We start from the raw sequence: 21,775 nt of genomic DNA, 5'->3' as shown, positions 1-21,775 counted from the left end.
CCGTTCCCACCACCAGAGCTCTGTGTCCCAATCCTCCCATTGGAAGCTACAACAGTCTCCTAAGGCTGCAGATAAGGGCTGACTATTATTTCTACAACTGTTTGTCTAGATTTGTATAGATTTGCACATTTTTCCCCAGTAGTCCCCTCTTTTCGTCCTTTCCAAGTCACAGCTACACCTATTACTGCATCCCAGTGTCCTTCCCCTTCCCTCTTCTCTCTCCGGGTCCTGATGGAGTTGGAGCTCAGAGCCCTCTGCTCATCTTCCCTGTCATTTCTCCCCCTCTGGGAGGATGGACCAAATTCTTTAGGGGGAGCAGAAGGTGGGAGTTCTGGCTTCTGTCATTGCTTCTCCACTGGACATGGGTGTTGGCAGGTGGATCCACACCCCCAGCCTGTGTCTGTCTGTCCCTAGTGGGGCAGGGCTCTGGGGAGGGGAGGCTCCAGGACACATGGTGAGGGCGTCTGCCCAGGGAAGTCAGGGTGGTATCATGAAAATCTCTATCTTAAGTCTTTGTCTCAGCAACTAGTTACCCAACTGGAGGATAAAACAGTTATGAGGGTCAGTGTCAGTTGAGTGATAATAAACACGATGAGAAACATAACATTTAAAGATATTTAATAAGATTCTTTCCAGATCAGTACAAAATTTTAAATACAAAAAATGATTTTTCTATTGACAAGTCTCAAATCTATCATGGAAACTCAAAAAAGTTACCAGTTTGTTCATCGTTCATGGTCTTCTGTAAAATATTTGAGAATAGTCACCCTCTACAGACATTCTTTTCCCTTGTGGATGGTTCTACTGCATTAGAACTCTGTGTTTAAATAATAGTGATGCCAGCTTGGTCCATTTCACATGGAAAGGTTCTAGTCACTTCTGAATTAACAAGCAATTATAGCACTGCTCCTAGAGTTTAGAACTTGTGGTTGTCTTGTCTGTTTTTACATGAATGTGCAAGCATGATGTGCAAGACTCAAAAGGAAAGACAGACACACAGACACTTATTTAAAACTCTTCTTTTAAATTAAATGGAGTAATTCATTTAGCTCTGAGATTAGCACCATCGTAGAATATACAGTAATCTGGAATAGAGTTTGCTTCTCCTCTAGCTAAAAGTTAGGAGCATAGGCCTGATTAACACATGCACATGCACGCACGCATGCACACGCACGCACATGCACGCACACGCACGCACACACACATATATGTAGGCATTTGTGTAGCAACCAATAAATAAGTTGGAAAGTATTTTTTAAAGTGAAATTTGGTCTTAACTAAAGAGGTACTTATTTGGTGGAAATAAAAAGTCCAGACATGTACAGAAAAGCAGTTTTACAAGTCAGCTGCTCTGCCTTGCGTCCAAGCCCTGGCAATACGATGACCCAGAAGTGAGGCCTTGTCACCTCAAAGATCCCTAGCCCCAAACCAGCACCCGCAAGACAAACCCAAAGGGTATTCGGCCACGCAGGAGCTTGAGAAGGAAGGCGGGGTGAGGCGTCTTTCCTGCCGGACCTTTGTCACACCATTAGGAGTGAAGAAGGAAACTGGTGATGACAAGCTTGTGTTTCCCTCTTGTTTTTTAAAGAAACTGAGAAGAAATGGTGTGTGTGTGAGTGTGTGTGTGTGTGTGAGTGTGTGTGTGAGTGTGTGTGTGAGTGTGTGTGAGTGTGTGTGAGTGTGTGTGTGAGTGTGTGTGTGAGTGTGTGTGTGTGAGTGTGTAAGAGTGTGAGTGTGTAAGAGTGTGAGTGAGTGTGTGTGAGTGTGAGTGTGAGTGTGTGTGAGAGTGTGTGTGTGAGTGTGTGTGTGTGAGTGTGTGTGTGTGTGAGTGTGTGAGTGTGTGTGTGTGAGTGTGTGTGTGTGAGTGTGTGTGTGTGTGAGTGTGTGTGAGTGTGTGTACACCTTATAAAAGGAGAGGAAAATATTAGGTTGAAGAGGATTCTCTTCATGTTTAAAGTGATTCCGATTCGACACAGACACACGTACCTGTGCTCATGCCACATGTATGTGCACAGCGCACATCTGCACCTACCCTGGGCTTTACCCCCACCATACACGACCCTCTCCTGTGGCTCCTGGTATCAGCAGACTTGCAGCTGACTTGAAAGGCTCTGTGTTTGAGACCAGATTTGCATGCCTAAAGCAGTTGGCATGAGTCCAGGTGAAAAACCTGGGAAAAGATTTGTTTTTGCCTCTAAACATGTATCGACTCTCAACTTGTTTTGAGTGTGAGGTGACATAAAAGATATCAAGCCGAGGTAGTGATGATAATTCAGCCCAGAGCCTGCCTGCTTTGCCACACGTGGTCCACGCTGCCATCAGCTTTCACAGCACGGGGGGAAGAAGCTTCAGTGCTGTGGTGCCTCTCTCTCTCTCTCTCTCTCTCTAGCTGGAAAAGTCAGCCTGGAAGAGGGGAGCCCCAGTGATGACAGAAAAAGAAGTCAGAACCATTGTTGCCCTTGACAGTTTAAACGGCTGTTCCATGGATTGCTTCTAAAGGAATAGTTCTCATCTACACTTTCAGCACCTACATCAGAAAGCCTGGAACTAAATGTAAAAACTCCAGGAATTACTATTTAAAAAAATGATTTTCCTACAGAAGCCAGACTTCCCACCTTCTGCACCCCATAAAGAATTTTGGTCCATCCTCCCAGAGGGATAAAGAATAGGGAAGCTTCCAGTAGAGAGGATGGGACAGGGAGCCCTGGTGGTGGAACCATGTGGAATGGTGCCCCTGTGATCTCACAATCTTGTTCATCATTATTAAATGACTATTAAAAATAAAAATAGGAATTTTCCTAAGTACTCTTGAAATTCCCCATTCCCCAAATAAAGTATGACTTGGATTTTAGAATCTGGCTTTGGAACCTCAGACTACGAAGTGACATGAGGACATTTCTCTGAAATTCAACAGCTACTGAAGATCTTGAGGTCCCTCTCCTGGGTGACAACCTCACTGCCGTCATTTACATGTCCAGCAAGGGAGCTGGGTCCCACACATGTAGACACAACCAATGATTCCTGTTGACAGTGACATTTCACAGACTGAAGAGCTATAGGGGAGAGGTTTATTACTACTATCTTTTTTTTTTCTTACAACTTTTAAATGTTCATATTAGTTAGGCACAGTGAAAATTGCTTGAAGGGAAAATAAACTTAAAAATCACAGACTGATTGAAACAAAAGAATACTGAGGACTGAGGGGTGAGTCTGGCTGTTGCCCTCAGAAGGCTCTCTTCTCTGGTGGCACAGAGAGGACACTAGTCGACCCACTGCTTTTTTGGCTGGCTGCTTCCCTGCTCATCTAGAAGCGTGAGACACAGTCCTGAGCGGAACTCCCTTCGCTGAGACATGTAGAAACATGCAGCCTCCGAGAGAGATCTGTGGGCTGGCGTGACAGCACAATGGCTTTGCAAATGACCTTCAGGCCTGAGGTTCTGAGCTCCTAGGTTCAGTTCCCACCAAAAGCCAGAGCTGAGCAGTGTTCTGGTTTAAAATAAAATAACATAAAAGGGAAGAAAAGACAAGGGACGCCGGGCAGTGTTGCCTTGGGTTAAGCACCCCTAGCACAAAGCACAAGGACTGACCCATGCGAAGATCTGGGTTTGAGCCCTGGCTCCCCACCTGCAGGGGGAAGCTTGACAAATGGTAAAGCAGGCCTGCAGGTGTCTCTCTCTTTCTCTCTCTCCTCCTTTCTCTCCCCTTCTCAATTTCTCTCTGTCCTATCCAATACATTGGAAAAAATGACCACCAGGAGCAGTGGATTTGTAGTGCCAGCACCGAGCTCCAGAGATAACCCTGGAGGCAAAAAAATAAAAAGAAAGGGGGGTCGGGCAGTGGCGCAGTAGGTTAAGCGCAGGTGGCGCAAAGTGCAAGGACCGGCGTAAGGATCCCGGTTCGAGCCCCCGGCTCCCCACCTGCAGGGGAGTCGCTTCCCAGGCGGTGAAGCAGGTCTGCAGGTGTCTATTTTTCTCTCCCCCTCTCTGTCTTTCCATCCTCTCTCCATTTCTCTCTGTCCTATCCAACAACGAACAATATCGGCAATGGCAATAATAATAACCACAACGAGGCTACTACAAGGGCAACAAAAGGGGGGGAAATGGCCTCCAGGAGTGGTGGATTCATGGTGCAGGCACCAAGCCCAGCAATAACCCTGGAGGAAAAAATAATAATAATAAAAAGAAAGGATTCTATGAGAGTGCCACTAACTATAGAACTGCTCTTCTGTGTCCTTTGGCAAAATCCTAGTAAACTATGGACATAGATACGGTATGAAATCGTCAGCATGGACAGTCCTGTAAAGCACAGCTGCAAATCTGGAGGGAGACAATGTGAGAGGCTTTCGTCAGGGTCATCTCTCACACAGAAGGAAGGTGCTTGCTCTGAACACACAGGCCGTCACCCAACATCCAGTGGACCAGAAGATCCCAGCGGGCACCGCACACACACACGCACACGCACACGCACACGCACACACACACACGCCTTGCCCATCATTTCCAGTTTCAGGCTGCTGGGCAGAGCACTACACGGGATCTGAGTTCATGTCTGTACACTACGACTCACATTTCCACTTAGAAATAACTTCCCAACGAGATAAATGTCTGAAAGCAGTTAGGGGGTTTCGTGCGAATGTTTGGTGCATCCTTTCTTCTCCTTCTTCTATTAAATCTCTCTCTTTTTTCTTACATGGGATACAATAAATACCCTGAAAAGGAGGAGTGGACATACTGGCCGGCGTACAGTCCGGCCGCCTGCTCTGAGGGCATCTGCAGGAACACGCGGTCCCCGGGCCTGAGCGGCAGCACGGCACTACCAGAGGCCTGGTCCAGAAAGCCCTTCTTGTACTCGTCATACGTGTACATGACCGGCTCGCTGTTCTTGAACAGAGCGACCCACACGTTGCCCCCCTTGCAGTGAACGTGGTAGGCGAAATAGTAGACGCCAGGGATCTCGCAGGTGAAGATGCCCGTCTGGGGGTTGTAGTTCTGCCGACCGTTATAGAGCAGTTTGTCAAACTTCACCGGGGCGCCCACGGGTGGGAAAGGTGCCGTCAGCTCCGCCGTGAACGCCGGCATCTCGTAGGCCGGCCCGCCGTTCTTGCCTTTCTTAGCTCCGTAGGCATGAGGGGTTTTCACGCCGTCGATCCCCAGCCCCATATCTGGCAGGTACTCTCCATGGGGCGGTGGTGTAGGTGGCATCACGGCTGGGGGGCCCGGGGGACCCGGGGGGCCCGGGGGGCCCGGGGGGCCAGGCTGGCCTTGAGGGCCGAGGGCACCGGGCTTCCCTGGGGGGCCGTGAAGTCCTGCGACTCCGGGCTTCCCTACGCCAGGGAACCCGGGGGCCCCGGGGAGGCCTGGCTCCCCTTTGGGGCCCGGGATGCCAGGTGGGCCGATGGGGCCACTGGGGCCTGCGATCCCTGGAATGCCCTGGGGGCCCTGTAAGCCCTGGTCCCCTGGGATTCCTGGCTCCCCCTTGGGCCCAAGCAGCCCTGGGGCACCGGGGAGCCCTGGCAAGCCTTTGTGCCCCGCCTCCCCCTTTGGGCCCAGAGGCCCTGGCAAGCCCCTAACGCCAGGCGGCCCTACTTCTCCGAGGAAACCCGGCTTTCCTGGGAAGCCCTGAAGTCCTGGCTCCCCCTTGGGACCTGGCGGTCCTTGGGGTCCCACAAGCCCCCCTTCACCTTTGGGTCCCGGAAAGCCAATGGCTCCAGGAGGGCCCATGGGGCCTGGGATCCCAGGGAGGCCCGGCTCTCCCGGGGGACCCCCCAGGCCAGGGGCACCTGTTGGTCCTTTCTCTCCTCTTGGCCCAAGAGGTCCCGGCAGCCCGCCCAGGCCCTTGTCACCTTTGGGTCCCGGGAAACCCGGCTTCCCGATGCCGGGAAGGCCCGGGGGTCCCGGCAGCCCGGGCAGGCCTTGCTCCCCTTTGCCGCCTGGGAAGCCCGGCTGGCCGGGAACCCCATCCTGGCCCGGCTTCCCGACTCCAGGTACCCCAGGAGGTCCCTGAACCCCTGGGACCCCCACAGGGCCTTGTGGCCCAGTTTCCCCTGGAGGGCCCGGCTTTCCCAAAGGGCCCTGGGGTCCAGGGAAGCCGGTCACTCCAGGCTTGCCGACTCCTGGGAGTCCTATGGGGCCCGGGGGGCCGTGCATCCCAGGAGGGCCCTTGAGGCCGGGCAGCCCGGGCATCCCGAAGCCCTTCTCGCCTTTGGGGCCCTGGAGCCCTGGCGGTCCTAGTGGCCCTCTGGGTCCTCGTTCACCCTTGGCACCCGGCTGCCCTGGCATCCCTGGTCCGCCTGGCTTCCCGATGCCCGGAAGTCCGTGAGGCCCCGGGGGTCCTTGAGGTCCTGGGATGCCCATAAGCCCAGTCTCCCCTTTGGGCCCGATTTCACCTTTCGCTCCTGGCATGCCCATGGCTCCGGGTTTCCCTGGCATCCCAGGCATACCTGGCTTCCCGATGCCCGGGTATCCCTGAGGGCCTGGTTTGCCTTTGACGCCAGGTATCCCATGGCCAGGTAAGCCAGGGGGCCCAGGGGGTCCTCGGGGCCCAGGCTCTCCTCGGGGTCCAGGCTCTCCTCGCAGACTGGCCATTGGTATTTCTACTGGGATGGGGAGAGAGGGGGAGGGGGAGGGGGAGGGAGAGGGAGATAAGAAGAGGGAGAGGAGGAGAGGGAAAAAGAGGGAGAGGAGAGGAAGAGAGAGGGAGAGAGGAAGAGAAGGAGAGAGGGCAGAGAGAGAGGGAAAGGAAGAGAGGGAGAAGGAGAAAGAGGAAGAGAGAGAGAGGGAGAGAGAGAGGGAGAGATTGGATGATTCTCTTCACTTCAAAGAAATGATGGTGCTCATTATCTACTGATAATCTCAGCACATTTTCCCCATTATTTCCTTCTCATTCTCTTTCTTTCTTTCTTTTCTTTTTTTTTTTTTTTTTTTTACCAGAGTCCTGCTCAGCTCTGTCTCGTGGTGGTACCGGGGGTTGAACTTGGACTTCAGAGCCTCAGGAATGAGAGCCTCTTTGCAGAACCACAGGCTGTCTACCCCCACCTGATTTCCCCATTATTTGTGGAAAGACTAGGAATGACGTTTTCAGTTTCCTGAACTGAGTGCTGTCAGTTGTAAGGGACAATGGAGCCGGTAAGGTCTTTGCCGTATCTGAGCAGCTGAACTCTGCTTTCATTAGCACTGGCTAAGCGATCAGAGCTTGGAGACGCCGCTACGTAGCTAGCGCACTGATTGTAAGGATGCAGAGAAAACAAAGAAGGGGAAAGGAAAGCCCGAGCTGCTTCTACGCCCACGACTGCGAGACCAGAGCTCATCCGATGTGTCCCCAACAACGTTTGGGGCCCTTCTCTAGGCCCTTCTCTTCGGCGTTACATCAGGCTTTTCAGAACCTTGGTTTTATATGATGACTAGAGGGCTGGGGGTGGAGCCACCTAGAGGCACAGGTCACCGTGCCTGAGGACCTGGGTTTGAGTCCCTGATTCCCACCCGCAAGGGGAAGCTTCACGAGTGGTGAAACAGGTCTGCAGGGGCCTCCTCTTTCTCTCCCTATCTCTTCTCAATTTCAATCTGTCCTATCAAAAGAAAGAAAGAAAGAAAGAAAGAAAGAGAGAGAGAGAGAGAGAGAGAGAGAGAAAGAAAGAAAGAAAGAAAGAAAGAAAGAAAGAAAAGATGGTCTCCAGGAGTGGTGTATTCATTCATTGGGCAGGTTTTGAGCCACAGTGAAAAACCCCAGTGGCAATAATAATAATGACTAAATAACTCCCCTTGCACTGGGATGTGCATGATGTAAATGACAAAAGGAGTTATCATGTGGCCTCAGAAACAACAGAAGTATATGGGGCCAGGTGATGGTGTAGCGGTTAAGCGCATGCAGTGCTAAGCACACAAAGTGCAAGTGCGAGGGTCCAGGTTCAAGCCCCCACTCGCCATCACGGGCGGTGAAGCAGGTCTGTAGGTGTCTTTCTTCCTCCTCTCTATTTCCCCTCCTCTCTCAGTTTCTCTGTCCTGTCCAATAAAATGGGAAAATGGCTTCCAGGAGCAGTGGATTCATAGAGCCCCGGTGATAACACTGGAGGCAAAAAAGGGGGAGGGATATAAGCATTTTACTTTGTATACGGTTTGATCACACCTTGAGCAGCTGTACTCTAGAGTCAAGTAGATTTGCTTACTTTCTTTAGTGCGTGTATAATTTCCAGCAGTTACTATCTGAAAGAATGTTTCCTTCAAATATATATGTGTGTGTATTAAATATATAGTATATATTATATTTACATTTATTTATTTATTTATTTATTTATTTGATGGAGACAGCCAGAAACCAAGAGGCAAGGGGTACAAAGAAGCATAGAGACAGAGAGACACCTGCAGCCCTGCTTCACCACTTGCAAAGCTTTCCCCCTGCAGGTGGGGACTGGAGGCTCAAACCTGGGTCCTTGTGCACTGTAACATGGGCACTCAGCCAGGCGCACCACCACCTGGCACCCCTTGTATTTACTTCTATAAAACACCAGAGACTGAACTCAGGGTCTTTATCATGCACATTACCACTGAGACACCTGCCCAGCTCATCTTCTTTCTATTTTCAGAATGAGAGACAGTGAGAGAGAGATACACAGCAAAACACTGCCTACCATCTTGCCCCCCCCCCCCATGTGGGCTGGGAACCAAACCCAGAGCCTCGCACATGTGGGCGGGCGGGCACTCTGCCACTGAGCCCCAGCCCTCCCACTGCACATGGTTCTTTCACTCAGTAGGCATTGCTCATCTGACAGGCGATTTTTTAAATGGACAACGTAAGCGATTTTAGGAAGACAAGTAGTGTGGATAAGAAATTGAGCTGGGGGGAGTCAGGCAGTAGCGCAGCGGGTTAAGTGCATGTGATGCGAAGTGGCTAAGGATCCCGGTTCAAGTCCCCGGCTCCCCACCTGCAGGGGAGTCACCCCATAGGCAGTGAAGCAGGTCTGCAGGTGTCTGTCTTTCTCTCTCCCTGTCTTCCCCTCCTCTCTCCATTTCTCTCTGTCCTATCCAACAACAACAACATCAATAGCAACAACAATAATAACTACAACAATAAAAAAGGGCAACAAAAGGGAATAAATAAATATTAAAAAAAAAAGAAATTGAGCTAGGCTAGGGATAGGAGGTTCAACATCTCTCCCTGGACGCGCAATAAGATACTGACTGGGTTACTAGAGGCAGAAGTGTCTCAACTTGCCTATCTGCATGGCAAGACTAAAATGCCTACATCACAAAATCAGATATTAGGTGACAATAGATAAGAGTGTTTTACTCTCTTGAATTATTACTGAAATATAATCACATGTCATTGCAATGATTATACTGTGCCTTGAAGAGAAACACAACTCAGGGGTCAGGAAGTGGTGCACTTGGTTGAGCACACACATTACAGTGCACAAGGACCCAGGTTCAAGCCCCCTGTCCCCACCAGCAGAGGGAAAGCTTTGTGAGCGGTGAAGCAGGGCTGCAGGGGTCTCTCTGTCTCTCTCCCTCTCTATCTCCCTCTTCCCTCTCAATTTCTGGCTGTCTCTATCCAATAAATAAATAAATAAATAAATAAATGTTAACAAATTTAAAAAAATGAAATCTATGGTCCTAAAACCTAAACTTTTTATTTAAAAAAAAACTTTAACTTTTAAAAGTTATTAAAAGTGGTGCACCTGGTTAAGCACTCACAGTGTGCAAGGACCAGGGTTAGAGACCCCGGTCCCCACCTACAGGGGGAAGCTTCACGAGTGGTGAAGCAGGGCTGCAGGTGTCTCTCTGTCTCTCTCCCTCTCTATTTCTTCTTCTCCTCTCCATTTCTATCTGTCTCTATCCAATAATAAAAATAAATCAATAAAAATATTAAAAGAGAATCTCTGATGACTAACATCCATTAGTGGAGTTTCAAGTGAGAAGTGATTATCTTACAAATATCTCTTATGAAAATAAAACGATAAATGCTTGTGAAAGATCAACTTAGACTTGAGGTATCATATCTATATCTATACACCCACATCTTTTTGTTTCCTTCTTTTTTTTTCTTTTGGAATATGTATAGTAAAACGACTAAAGATCTTTTTTTGCAGGGGGAAGCTTTGGGAGCAGTGAAGCAGGGCTGCAGGGTCTCCCTGTGTCTCTCCCTCTCTCCTCTCCCTCCTCAATCTGTCCCTGATTCTCTCCCCATCTTCCTTTCTCAATTTCTCCCTGTCTCTCTCCCTCTCTCCCCCTCCCTCAATTTCTCCCTGTCTCTCTCCCTCTCTCCCCCTCCCTCAATTTCTCCCTGTCTCTCTCCCTCTCTCCCCCTCCCTTCTTAATTTCTCTCTGTCTGTCTGTCTGTCTCTCTCTCTATCTCCCTCTCCCTTCTCAATTTCTCTCTCTATCCAATAATACATAAAAGATCTTTAAAAAGAAAACAAACTGAAAAAATAAGACTAGCTTGGTTAGCAGCGCAAGTTCATTTGACTTTTAAGCCACAGAAGTCCTTACAATATGGCTGTCTTTCCTCAGAAATAACTCTCTGGTGTTTTATCCTCCAGCGCCTGGCTCCAAGCCTGACGCTGAAATCAGTGCTCATTACACAGTCGTCAGAGGTCTGAGTAACTAAACCAGGAACCAGGAAGTAAACTGTTGGCTGTCACTCTTGCTTTTTGTCATTCCATCTTCAAAGCACGGAGCCCAACATCCTAGGGTCGTTTTGCTCTTCTGTGACACTTGAGCTTTTCAAGGATAGTCTAGATCACATTGAACATCTCAGAAATTTCAGTAATGCATGTTCTCACGTTTTGTTTTTTTTTTTCCCCTATGGGTGCTGGGGACAGAATCTGGGACAGCAGAGCCTCCTGGACTAGTCTTTCTGCGTAAGCCCTATGCTAGCTCCCCGGCCTCAGACGTACATTTTAAATCAAGACTCCAAAGAATTTGCCCTCTGGACCTCAGTCAGAGTCCAGGACTTGGGCAAGCTGCTGTTTTCTGATAGCACAGGGTCTAATGTACCTTTGCCTCTCTTGGGCGCCACATCCTTTCCCATCCGCGGCACCGGCTGGATCTCCTTCATGTACTGGGGGAGATGCGGATACTCTTTGCCATAGGCCATGTGGGGCAGCTCTTTGCCCATGCTGAGGCCATCTGCGCCCAGAGGCATGTGAGGAACTTGCTGCCCCAGTGGCTGGTACTGTGGAACTTGTGGCGGGATCTGAGGAGGCACTGGAGGTGGCAGTGGCTTGATCCCATAGTAGGCACCAGCCTGGGTGAGCCTGACGGAGCCCAAGGAAATGGCGAGGAGAACTCCCAGCAGCGGCAAAGGGGCAGGCGGCCTCGCCATCACCTGCGGAAGGAAGGAAGAAATGCACCCATGTGATGAAAGGGTGTAGGGACATGCTCTGTCACGGGGACTTCATACAGGAGCCGTGACTTCGTGCTACTACAAGACGAAGGGGAGCTGTTTTCTTTTCAGAAAAACAAACAGCAACCTGACAACCCCCAGGAAAGGCCGAGTCTGTCCATTAGTGTGGTCACAGGCCACAGGCGAGACTGCTGCATGAACCTGACAACCCCCAGGAAAGGCCGAGTCTGTCCATTAGTGTAGTCAGAGGCCACAGGCGAGACTGCTGCATGAACCTGACAACCCCCAGGAAAGGCCGAGTCTGTCCATTAGTGTGGTCACAGGCCACAGGCGAGACTGCTGCATGAACCTGAATGACAATTCTTTCTTCCAAACTAGCGGAGTCCTGATTCTCAGCCAAATAAAATAACTCAGAATGAACAGCTTCCAGCTCCAGTGACTGTAGGATAACAACATTTTGGATGCCTGGGTGTAGATTAGCAGGGGGTGTCCTGAAGGATCCCAGAAGGGGGTGAACCTGTTCCTTCTCCTTCTGGCTGGCTGGAAAGTGAACTTACTGCCAGTAAGAGATCAGACGACTTGGCTTTCAAGGCGATGACAGCACAAGACAGCAAAGCAACAAGAAGAAAACTCAGCCCTGGTTGAACACCGAGATACATACTCATTCTTAAACTAGAAATGTGTTTATGGAAGAGAGAATAAGAACTAGCTTTGTAAAACTGCTGTGACTTTGGCTGTCATACATGGGAACTAAACTTAATCTGAAAGGACAGACAGAGTCTCCAAAACGAGGCACAACAGTTACATGCCAGGCTTTGACACAAAAATGCTGTCCTAAATGGAAAGAAATAAAAAAATAAATAAATAGTCAGACACTGAGGATTTACTTATTTATTTATTTTAACCAGGGCATTGCTCAGCTCTGGTTTCTGGTGGTGTGTGTGGGGGATTGAACCTGGGACTTTGGAACCTAAGCCACGGAAGTCTTTTTGCACAACTATTATGCTATCTCCTCCACCCAGAACCTGAGTTTTTAAAATATACCATTTAGTATGGATCCACCTGCCCACATCTATGTCCAGCAGAGAAGCAATTACAGAGGCCAGAACTCCCACCTTCTGCTCTCAACGAAGAACTTTGGTTCACACTCCCAGAGGGGCAACTGATAGGGAAAGGTGGCCAGAGGGCTGTGCAGCCCCACTCCACCAGGACCAGAAGTGTTTGTTACCAGGAACCTTGTTTTCCTACCATCAGTGAAAGGGAGGTGGATTTGGAAAGCACTAGAGGGAGTCGGGCACTATTTCTCTTATCTGAGAGATACGAGGAAAAAGAGGAAGGACACCCAGGAGTGGCAAAAGGTATAGGGATGACGTAGAAAGGAAGAGAAGGCTGGACTATAGAAGAAGGGGGAAAACAGGTGTATAGTTATAGAGTCAGCCCACACCTGTGCCCTTGGGAAACAGGTGTATAGTTATAGAGTCAGCCCACACCTGTGCCCTTGGGAAACAGGTGTATAGTTATAGAGTCAGCCCACACCTGTGCCCTTGGGAAACAGGTGTATAGTTATAGAGTCAGCCCACACCTGTACCCTTGGGAAACAGGTGTATAGTTATAGAGTCAGCCCACATCTGTGCCCTTGGGAAACAAGTGTATAGTTATAGAGTCAGCCCACACCTGTGCCCTTGGGAAACAGGTGTATAGTTATAGAGTCAGCCCACACCTGTGCCCTTGGGAAAACCGCTGCAGTTTCCAGTGGAGGGAATGGGGACACAGAACTCTGGGGGTGAGAACAGTGTGGAATTGTACCCCCAGTATCTTATAAATCTGTAAATCAAGATCAAATAACTAATAAAATATCGAAAACAGAAAATAAAATCTACCATTTACCCTTTGGTGTGATCACAAGCAAATAAAAAAGGCAAACACTAGCAAGAACAAAAAACACAACAGTCTTCTGAACTGGCATGAAGGGAGGTCACGCGGTAGCTCAGAATGTCATTTACACACATCCAGGGGTGACGTTCACTTCTTCTGGTTCCATACTTTGAAGCCATTACTTCAGAAGTGGATGGACTGAGCCAGAGGCCATAAAAGTTTGACTTTCAACTTTGCATCCAGCAATGGTGCTTATAGTGCAAACGAGTTGTATTAATAAGATAGAGATGTGTAACTACTCACAAGGATAAACAGGATTTAAGCCCTTAAATAACACCCCTTTAAAATGAGCAGTTAACAGAGTAAATGTGAATGGGGCTTGTGTGTTTATAAAAACCAGCTTGAAAAATAAGTTGGTCTGAAAAGCCCAGAGCTACAAACCCGAGTCCAGGGAAAGCCGTGTCTGTCAATGCCCGCTAGAGGGCAAGCGTGGTCCACATCGAGGTCTGCCCAGTCGTTCCTCTGCAGTCAATGCTAAGGGGACATTCTGTGGCTTTGCTCAGCTTTTAGGAAGGGATTGAGCGCCACCTGCTGCTGGAGGGAGGAGGGAAATGAGAGGTTGAGACAGGGGACCTGCTTTTGGCAATTTTTAATAAAATCAATAAACTTTTCTATAAATGATTTAAAAAAATTCTTACTGGGGCTCAACTTTTTTTAGATGGGTAGAGACACAAACAGAGTCATGGGGAGAGAAGACGAATGGGAGTGTGGAGCCACCTGGCAACGCCCGTGCTCAGCGGGGAAGCAATGACAGAAGCCAGACCTTCCACCTTCTGCATCCCACAGTGACCCTGGGTCCATGCTCCCAGAGGGATAGAGAATGGGAAAGCTGTCAGGGGAGGGGATGGGATACAGAGTTCTGCTGGTGGGAACTGTGTGGAAATGTACCCCTCTTATCCGATGGTCTTATCAATATTTCCATTTTATAAATAACAATTTTAAAAAGAGAGAGAAAAAGAGAATGTGGGTCAGAAATATTGTTTATGAAACTTTCTCCAATTTATAAATCAGATTAATCTCAGGAGCTATTTATTTCGAGTGTACTCCAATGTATGTACCAGTAAAAAAAAAAAAAGAAGAAAGAAAGCTATTTTCTGTCCATCAAGGAATGATTTAGAAAGAATCACAAAATTTTGATTTGAATTCATTACTGGTCCCCATTTATTTTCGATGGAAAAAGCATCTCTGCTGTAAGAACCCAGTGATGATTTGCATAACCAGAAACAATGGCGGACCTGGTCAAGACTACCTAGACGAGAGTGGCATGGCCAGAGCGGTGCCCACGTGGAGAATGCTTTCTCTCGGTAGCTGTGACAGACACACGGATGATCAGCGAGAAGTCAGAGTCGTCCAGAAGAAGGAAAACCTTCTTGCACTCCTGTTCCATATGAGACCCCTCCCCTGTGAAGCAAGGACTCTCCACCATGTTTTTTTTCTAGAGTGAGTCTCTGAATAGGTACATACAATGCACTCCTTCTTAAAAGTTTTATTTGTTTATTTATTTATTGGATATAGACAGAAATAAATTGAGAGGGGAGAGGGAGCTGGAGGAGAGATAGGAAAGGGAGATAGAGAGGGAGAGAGAGGGGCCAGGCAGTGGTGCACCTGGTTAAGCACACAAAGACCCAGGCTCAAGTCCCTGGTCCCCATCTGTAGTGGTGAAGCAAGGGTTCAGGTGTCTCTCTGTCTCTCTCCCTCTCTCTCTCCCTTTCCCCTCTTGGCTTCTCTCGGTTTCTACCCAATAATAAGTAAATAATATTTTAAAAAGAGGGAGAGAGAGAGATACCCACAGCACTGATTCACCACTCATGATTTCCTCACTGCAGGTGGGGACCAGGGACTTGAACCTGGGTCTTTGCTCATTACAATGTACACTCTAGTGGGTGTGCCATGACGTGCCCCACAATATGACTGAGAAGACAGCATACTAGGAACACTTTTCTCTCCATTATTATTTTTACTGATAGGACCGGGAATTCAGATCTTATTATTCATGTGCACCTGAGAAGATTCCTTCAGTGTCTTTTCCTTGTCTTTATTTTATTTTGTGTTTTACCAGAGCTCCGCTCAGCTCTGGTTTATGGTGGTGCAGGGGATTGAACCTGGGACTTTGGAGCCTGCAGCATGAGTCTCTCTTTACAGAACCATTATGCTACCTCCCGGGTTCAGTTTCTGAATTTGTTTAAAATGGGGCTGAGCCGTTCTTTCACGTCCTGTCCATTTCGGACACTCAGCATCCAAGGAGGTTATTAGCAGGATGGAACTGTTAATCCATGCCAGAAATGCAGGGTAAGACCTGGGACTTAGACCTACCTGTGGTGATGGGTGCATTTAATTTAACTAAATTAATTAATTAATTTATTTTCCCTTTTGTTACCCTTGTCTTTTTATTGTTGTTGTAGTTATTGATGTTGTCGTTGTTGTTGGATAGGACAGAGAGAAATGGAGAGAGGAGGGGAAGACAGAGAGGGGGAGAGAAAGACAGACACCTGCAGACCTGCTTCACCGCCTGGAAGCGACTCCCCTGCAGGTGGGGGGCCGGGGGCTCGAACCGGGATCCTTACTCTGGTCCTGTGGAGAGGGCTTTAGCCACCAGGTAGCTTGCCCAGCCTGCATCCTTCTGTGAAGCCAGTGGACATATTGGATCATATTTCATGATCTTTAGAGCAGGGCGTTCTAATGAGGCCTTGGAACGCTGGGAGGAGGAAGATGCTTGCGAGAAGCCCAAGTGCATAGCAAAGGCCGGGTGGGATTCTGTCCCTACAGCTATTTCCTCCGTTGTCTCGGCCTCACCCTCGGGAAACCGCCTCCTCTGGTCTGGTCTGCCATCTGCTGTCCTCTGGCTCTTATTTAATTTTATTCTTTTAACGTAAACTTTGTTCAGTTTTTACTTGAATGTTTATTTAGGGGCCCTAGTTAGAATTTATCGCTCGACTTCCCCTTATCCCTGAGGGCAATTTGGTGGTCAGAGTGTTACGGTGGTTCTCCCCAAGTCACTCAGAAGAGCACGAGAAGGACGCTGTGGCGGCAAGAAGGAGGCTTGGAGATCTTGCTGAGAAGGGTGCGGAGTGCTGGTCTCTTCATTTCCTTTCTTTCTTTCTCTCTCTTTCTTCCTTTTTTTTTTTTAGGATTCAGAACACAGTGGTGCTGTTAGTTCTGTTCAGTGCTTTCTCGGGGTTTTCTTTAGCAATTGGTATACGTGTACATGTACATGTGTGAGTGACATGAACGTAAAATACAGAATATTTGTGGACGCTGGGTCTTGGCCAATCAGGGTGAGTCAGAGATGGGCGATGGTTGCTGGGAAAATGTGGACAGGAAGCCCAAAGTCTTGGGGTTGAATGGTAGTTAGCACTCTGAGGCTTTACATCTATAGTCTTGGGGGGGAGGCACCATTTTCCTCACTGTCCCAGTTTCCTTACCTATAAAATAAAAAGTCTAATCTCTGCCTCCCACGGAGCTGTTGAGGGGGGACCGGTAATAATAAGAATTCTTTGTAAGCTGAAAAGCACTGTTCAGACTTAAGTTATTATTAGTGGAATGTGACCAAAAATACAAATCAAATCCAACTGAAATGTCAGAGACTTTCAAGGACAAACACTGGCCAAAGTGAATGTGAGGTTAGCTGCAATAATGACAAACATAGCCTGGACTGAGCAAGAATAGCCACTAAAATGTACTTCTGAAAAATGACAAAAAAAAAAAAAAAAAGGACAGCTGAACTAAGGCTGCTATTTATTCTCGTGTGTTGCCAGTCCCAACCATTTGTAAAAGTGCTGAATGAGTCTCCATATCTGGACAGAGTCAAAGAGAGCTTCAGTTTCCCCGTGTGATCTGAAATGTATATGACAGAATAATGTGATATATGTTATTTTTGACACTCCTCGGCATTCCATTTGCACATTCATCCTGGTGGTATTTTTGTCTCACTATCCAAAAGAATGAAGTATTCTTTCCTTTTTGGCAGAGAGATAAAGAATAGGGAAGCTTCCAATGGAAGGGATGGGAGATGGAACTCTGGTGGAGGGAACTGTGTAGAATTTTACCTCTGTGACCTTACAATCTTGTTCATCATTATTAAATCAGTAATTAAAAAAAAAAGCAAAGGATGAATAGTTTATCTCCTTTAAGACATAATTATAATTCAATAAATCACTCAGTATGTCATAGCTAGAGGTACAGTTCTCTCTCTCTGTATGTTTTTATTAGTTGTTGGGCATTACGCCCTGCTCCATCGTTGGTGCTGTGGTCTATTTCCATCATCACTGTTTTGCCTGAGACCCGCCCTGCCTGCAGGTACTGGCTAACCCCACTGGTTAGAACCTTCGCAACAGCTGCTGTGGAAGCTTGCTACCTTCACCCCCTTTTCTTTCTCCACCCCCTCTCCTGGCCATTTCCTTTTCCAACCTGTCACTTCCATTTCAAAAGATAGAAATACGTTGCCTCTGATCAATAAAGACGCATTGCGTTCCCGCTCAGCCACGAGTTCCTGGTTCCTCTCCCACGTCGCTGAGTAAGCAGCAGCCCAGGTTGGCTCCGGTCGAGTTCTCTCCAACCCAGAGAGCACGTGCCTGGGAAGAAACACCCTCACGCTAGCCCAGCAATTAGTGTGCAACTCAGGCATCCAAGTTCGACATCCTCGAGGAAACACTCACGAAAGACATGTCTCTGATATTTGATGACTGTAAAAAATGGCGACTAATCCCTAGCACTGCAAAAATGGTATCATCTGTTTTCCACCTACACCATGCCTCGGCCTCGCGTGAGCTTCATGTGCAGCTGGGCGATACGAGAATCCGGCACGAAGCCCAGCCAGTCTATCTTGGCGTCACTCTCGATCGCACCCTGTCATTTCACGAACATCTCATAAAAACTGCAGCAAAGGTGGGCACGAGGAATAACATCATTGCAAGACTGGCCAGCTCCTCATGGGGCGCGAGCGCTTCCACACTACAATCATCCTCTCTGGCATGATGCTATTCCACTGCAGAATACTGTGCCCCAGGATGGTTCCGTAGCCCCCACGTCCACTTGGTCGATTCCAAATTATATTCCTCCATGAGGATCATTTCTGGAACCATCCGTTCCACCCCGGTCCCATGGCTGCCAGTTCTCAGCAACATCGCCCCGCCAGATATTCGTCGGGATGCGGCATCATCTAAGTTCATTTCCCACGTCTACACTCAACCGGACCTGCCAATATACGCGGAGATCTTCGCCCACCCTGTCCAACGCTTGACGTCTCGTCACCCAATCTGGTCCCCTACGCCTACACTGAACTTCTCTGTTCCAGACTCTTGGAAACAGAGCTGGCAGTCAGCCGAGGTCAAGAACAAACACCTCATCACAGACCCCTGCGAGCGTCAACCCGGCTTTGACCTGGCACGTTATGACCGGGCCCTCCTCAATCGCTATCAAACAGGCCATGGCTGGTGCGCCGCTATGTTCCATCGCTGGGGAGCCAGAGACGACCCGAACTGCCCCTGCGGCTCCAGACAGACTCTGACCCACAGAGTCAACGACTGCCACCTCTCCAGATTCAAAGGAGGTCTCGAAACTTGACATCAGGCTCCACCTGACGCTGCTGACTGGCTGCGGACGAAGGGCAAACGCGAGAAGAAGAAACTGAAATCTAAGACTGTTACATTCCACGCTAGACATTTAAGACTCTTATTCGATTTCTTTTAGGATCTGTCAGCTAACATATTCGCTTGCAAATAATTTTTCTTTGTTTTATGACATTCAGAGCTTACTATCTCATCATTCTTCTCCATCGTGTTTTATAAGTATCAAGGTCATCTTTTTAGTTGAAATAATTAACTTATCTGGGAGCGAGGGGGTGGCACACTTGGTTAAGCAGACACACTGCAGTGAAGAAGGACCCAGGTAAGACCCAGTCTCCACCGGCAGAGGGGGTTTGGGGAGGAAGCTTCATGAGCGGTGAAGCAGGGCTGCAGGTGTTTCTCCTGTCTCTCTTCCTCTCTTTCTTCCTCTTCCCTCTCAATTTCTCTCTGCCTCTGTCCAGTAATAAATACAGATGAGATCCTAGACTGAAGCCCTTATTTTTTGCTTTTGGACTGGGGAAATAAACTTGGAAGGTATTTATGAAGTCAGAAAGCTACTGAGGTAGACACTAAAATAAATAAATAAAATAAAATAAAGCTCCTGGGGGTCAGGGATGGTACCTGCTTGAGCTCACATGTCACCTTGCGCCAGGACCAGGGTCTCCCCAGTGATGACACAGTTCTGTAGATGTCTCTCTATCTCCCCTCTCAAACTCTCTCTGCCCTATCCAATCAAAAATAAAAAATTAAAGTTAAAAAATTGGAGGCAGAAACTTACAAATAACAAGAAAAAAATCAGCCTTTCCATCTTGGCCCATCAACCCAGTGATGTCAGTGGGCAAGCCCTGACAATCATCAATGCTTAATTTTAGTCATTCTGCTCATTAAGACTGATATAAGTACTACAGTCCGGTGATACTAGCAAGTATAAATACTATGAATTCTGAATCCTGGTATACTTAAAAGAGACTGAACCAGCCCTTCCACTAGTCGTCTGCAGAACATGACCTCAGGACTTGACGCCAACTGCATCGTCCCAGCGCCAGACACACGTTCCCCACATGACCCTCTGGAGTGGCTGGTAACCCCCACATTCCAAGAAATTCCACAATGTCCCCTGACTGAAGGATTACACAGGCCACATTCCCTAATATCTAATCTTCATCATCTTTTTTTTCCCCTGATCTTTCACTTCCTTTTCTCAATTCTCAAAGGGGGTGGGGCACATCTGGAGAATATTTTTTCTTAGAATAATAGTTCACATACTTGAAGTCTGTAATTAACTCCCTTTGCTTCTCTTAACTGGAACCATGTCAACAGTCAAATAGCTTAAAAAAAAACTTGAGAAAGCCCTGAGAGAGAGTTCTAAAGCAGACTCTTTTTTGTCTATTTTTCCTCAGATAAGATGAGAATCTATTGTTCTCAGAGCGTAGGATGCCCACACGGGTCCTGAGCTTGGCAGCCATCTCTCACAGGTGGACATCAGGTCCCTCCCTCACCTACAGCAAGGAATCTTTGTCTTAAGGACTTTGAGGCCACTTCCAGATATAAAATTTTACAGTGAGATGGATATGAAGAACTTGCCCACATCTTCATAGGTAAGTAAGTTCAGAAAATAAGGGCTCACGTCTGTTGGGAGCCCAAAAGTTAGGTCCACATCAAGCTTACATCTAGTTAGAGCATTTCTGATACCGTCTTACACTGAGAGATGGAAAAGGTAAAAACTGAAGCAGATCTCTTGATTCTTCTGAAGAAGATACACTCTACCTCACCAGAAACACAAGGAAGACCTTAAATAAGAAACACGTTTCAAAGACAAAAAGAAAAACACAAGTGAAGTTTAACTTTCAAAGAAAATTATTTATTGGAGACAGAAATCCAGAGGCAGGGGGTGATAGAGAGGGAGAGAGACAGAGAGACACCTGCAGCCCTGCCTCACCACTCTTGAAGCTTCCTCCATGCAGGTGGGGACCAGGGGCTTGAACCTGGGTCCTTGTGCACTGTAATGTGTGCGCTTAACCAGGTGCGCCACTGCCTGGCCTCATGCTTAACTTCTGAAGATCATACTGAAAGGCTGAAAATTTAAAAATTTACTGAGAAATCCTTTTGAATTTTTTTGGATTTTTATATTAGTGACTTAATATTGATTATAAAATTCCAGGCGTATAGTTCCACACAGCACCCAGCATCAAAGTCCCATGTCCCCCACAGAATGGGGACCCCCACACTTACTGACAAGTCCTTCAGAAGTAGTGGCACACGACAGACCTCTCCTACTATGTATTGACTCAGACCTTTACTCAGTCATTCTGCAAATATGAGTGTAGACCTCTTGTCATAAGAGTGGGTCCAAGAATGGCCTCAGGCGATGGCGCACCTGCACCTGGTTAAGTGCTCACATCACAGTGCACAAGGACCAGGGTTCAAGCCCCTGGTCCCCACCTACAGGGGCAAAGCATCATGAGTGATGAAGCAGGGCTGCAGGTGTCTCTCTGACTCTCCTTGCCTTCTCAATTTCTCTCTGTCTCTACCGATTAATAAATAAGTAAATAAATGAAACACAAAAAAGAGAGGCTCTGAATGGGGAGGAGTAGAGACAGAGTAAGCTGACAGAGTCATGCTCTTAGAAGATATGGGGCCTCCCTTTGTGTGGAAGCATCGCTTCAGAGCAGTGGCTGTAAGGTCAAGCAGGCAGTGCTGAGCCTTCCAGGGACAAGGTCCTCCCCAGCCCCAGCTGGCTGGCCGTAACATGCAGGTTGACTTGTTCGGTGTGGCTGAAGGCCAGCCTCAGACAGCTCTGCTCAACTTCCTCCTGCTCTCTTTGCACTGCTGCTACTGTGTAAATGAAGTAATGGAAACTCAGGGTATTTCTGTTCCTTGCAGGGATGTGATAATGGGGAATAAATCCCAGCCTTTTCCATTTCCCATAACCCTATAAC

General features: G+C 48.0%; 1 protein-coding gene across 5 annotated transcripts in view; it reads right to left on the bottom strand.

Annotated features, from left to right (window-relative positions):
• Nucleotides 1-601: 601 nt before the first annotated feature.
• The window catches only part of COL8A1 (collagen type VIII alpha 1 chain), a 125,446-nt gene continuing 104,272 nt past the window's right edge, over nt 602-21,775 (bottom strand). For all 5 annotated transcript variants that reach the window (XM_060172168.1, XM_060172170.1, XM_060172169.1 and 2 more), the window contains 2 exons: nt 10,989-11,319; nt 602-6,592 (listed from right to left, as the gene is read on the bottom strand). In XM_060172168.1, coding sequence (XP_060028151.1) covers nt 4,686-6,592; nt 10,989-11,316 — 2,235 coding nt within the window. In that variant the 5' untranslated portion in view covers nt 11,317-11,319 and the 3' untranslated portion in view covers nt 602-4,685. The remainder of the gene's footprint in view (nt 6,593-10,988; nt 11,320-21,775) is intronic.

Source organism: Erinaceus europaeus, chromosome 14 (assembly GCF_950295315.1).
Source record: "Erinaceus europaeus chromosome 14, mEriEur2.1, whole genome shotgun sequence".
Taxonomy (NCBI): domain Eukaryota; kingdom Metazoa; phylum Chordata; class Mammalia; order Eulipotyphla; family Erinaceidae; genus Erinaceus; species Erinaceus europaeus.
The sequence above is the reverse complement of the archived record's forward strand: the minus strand, read 5'-3'. Positions and strand labels throughout refer to the sequence as shown.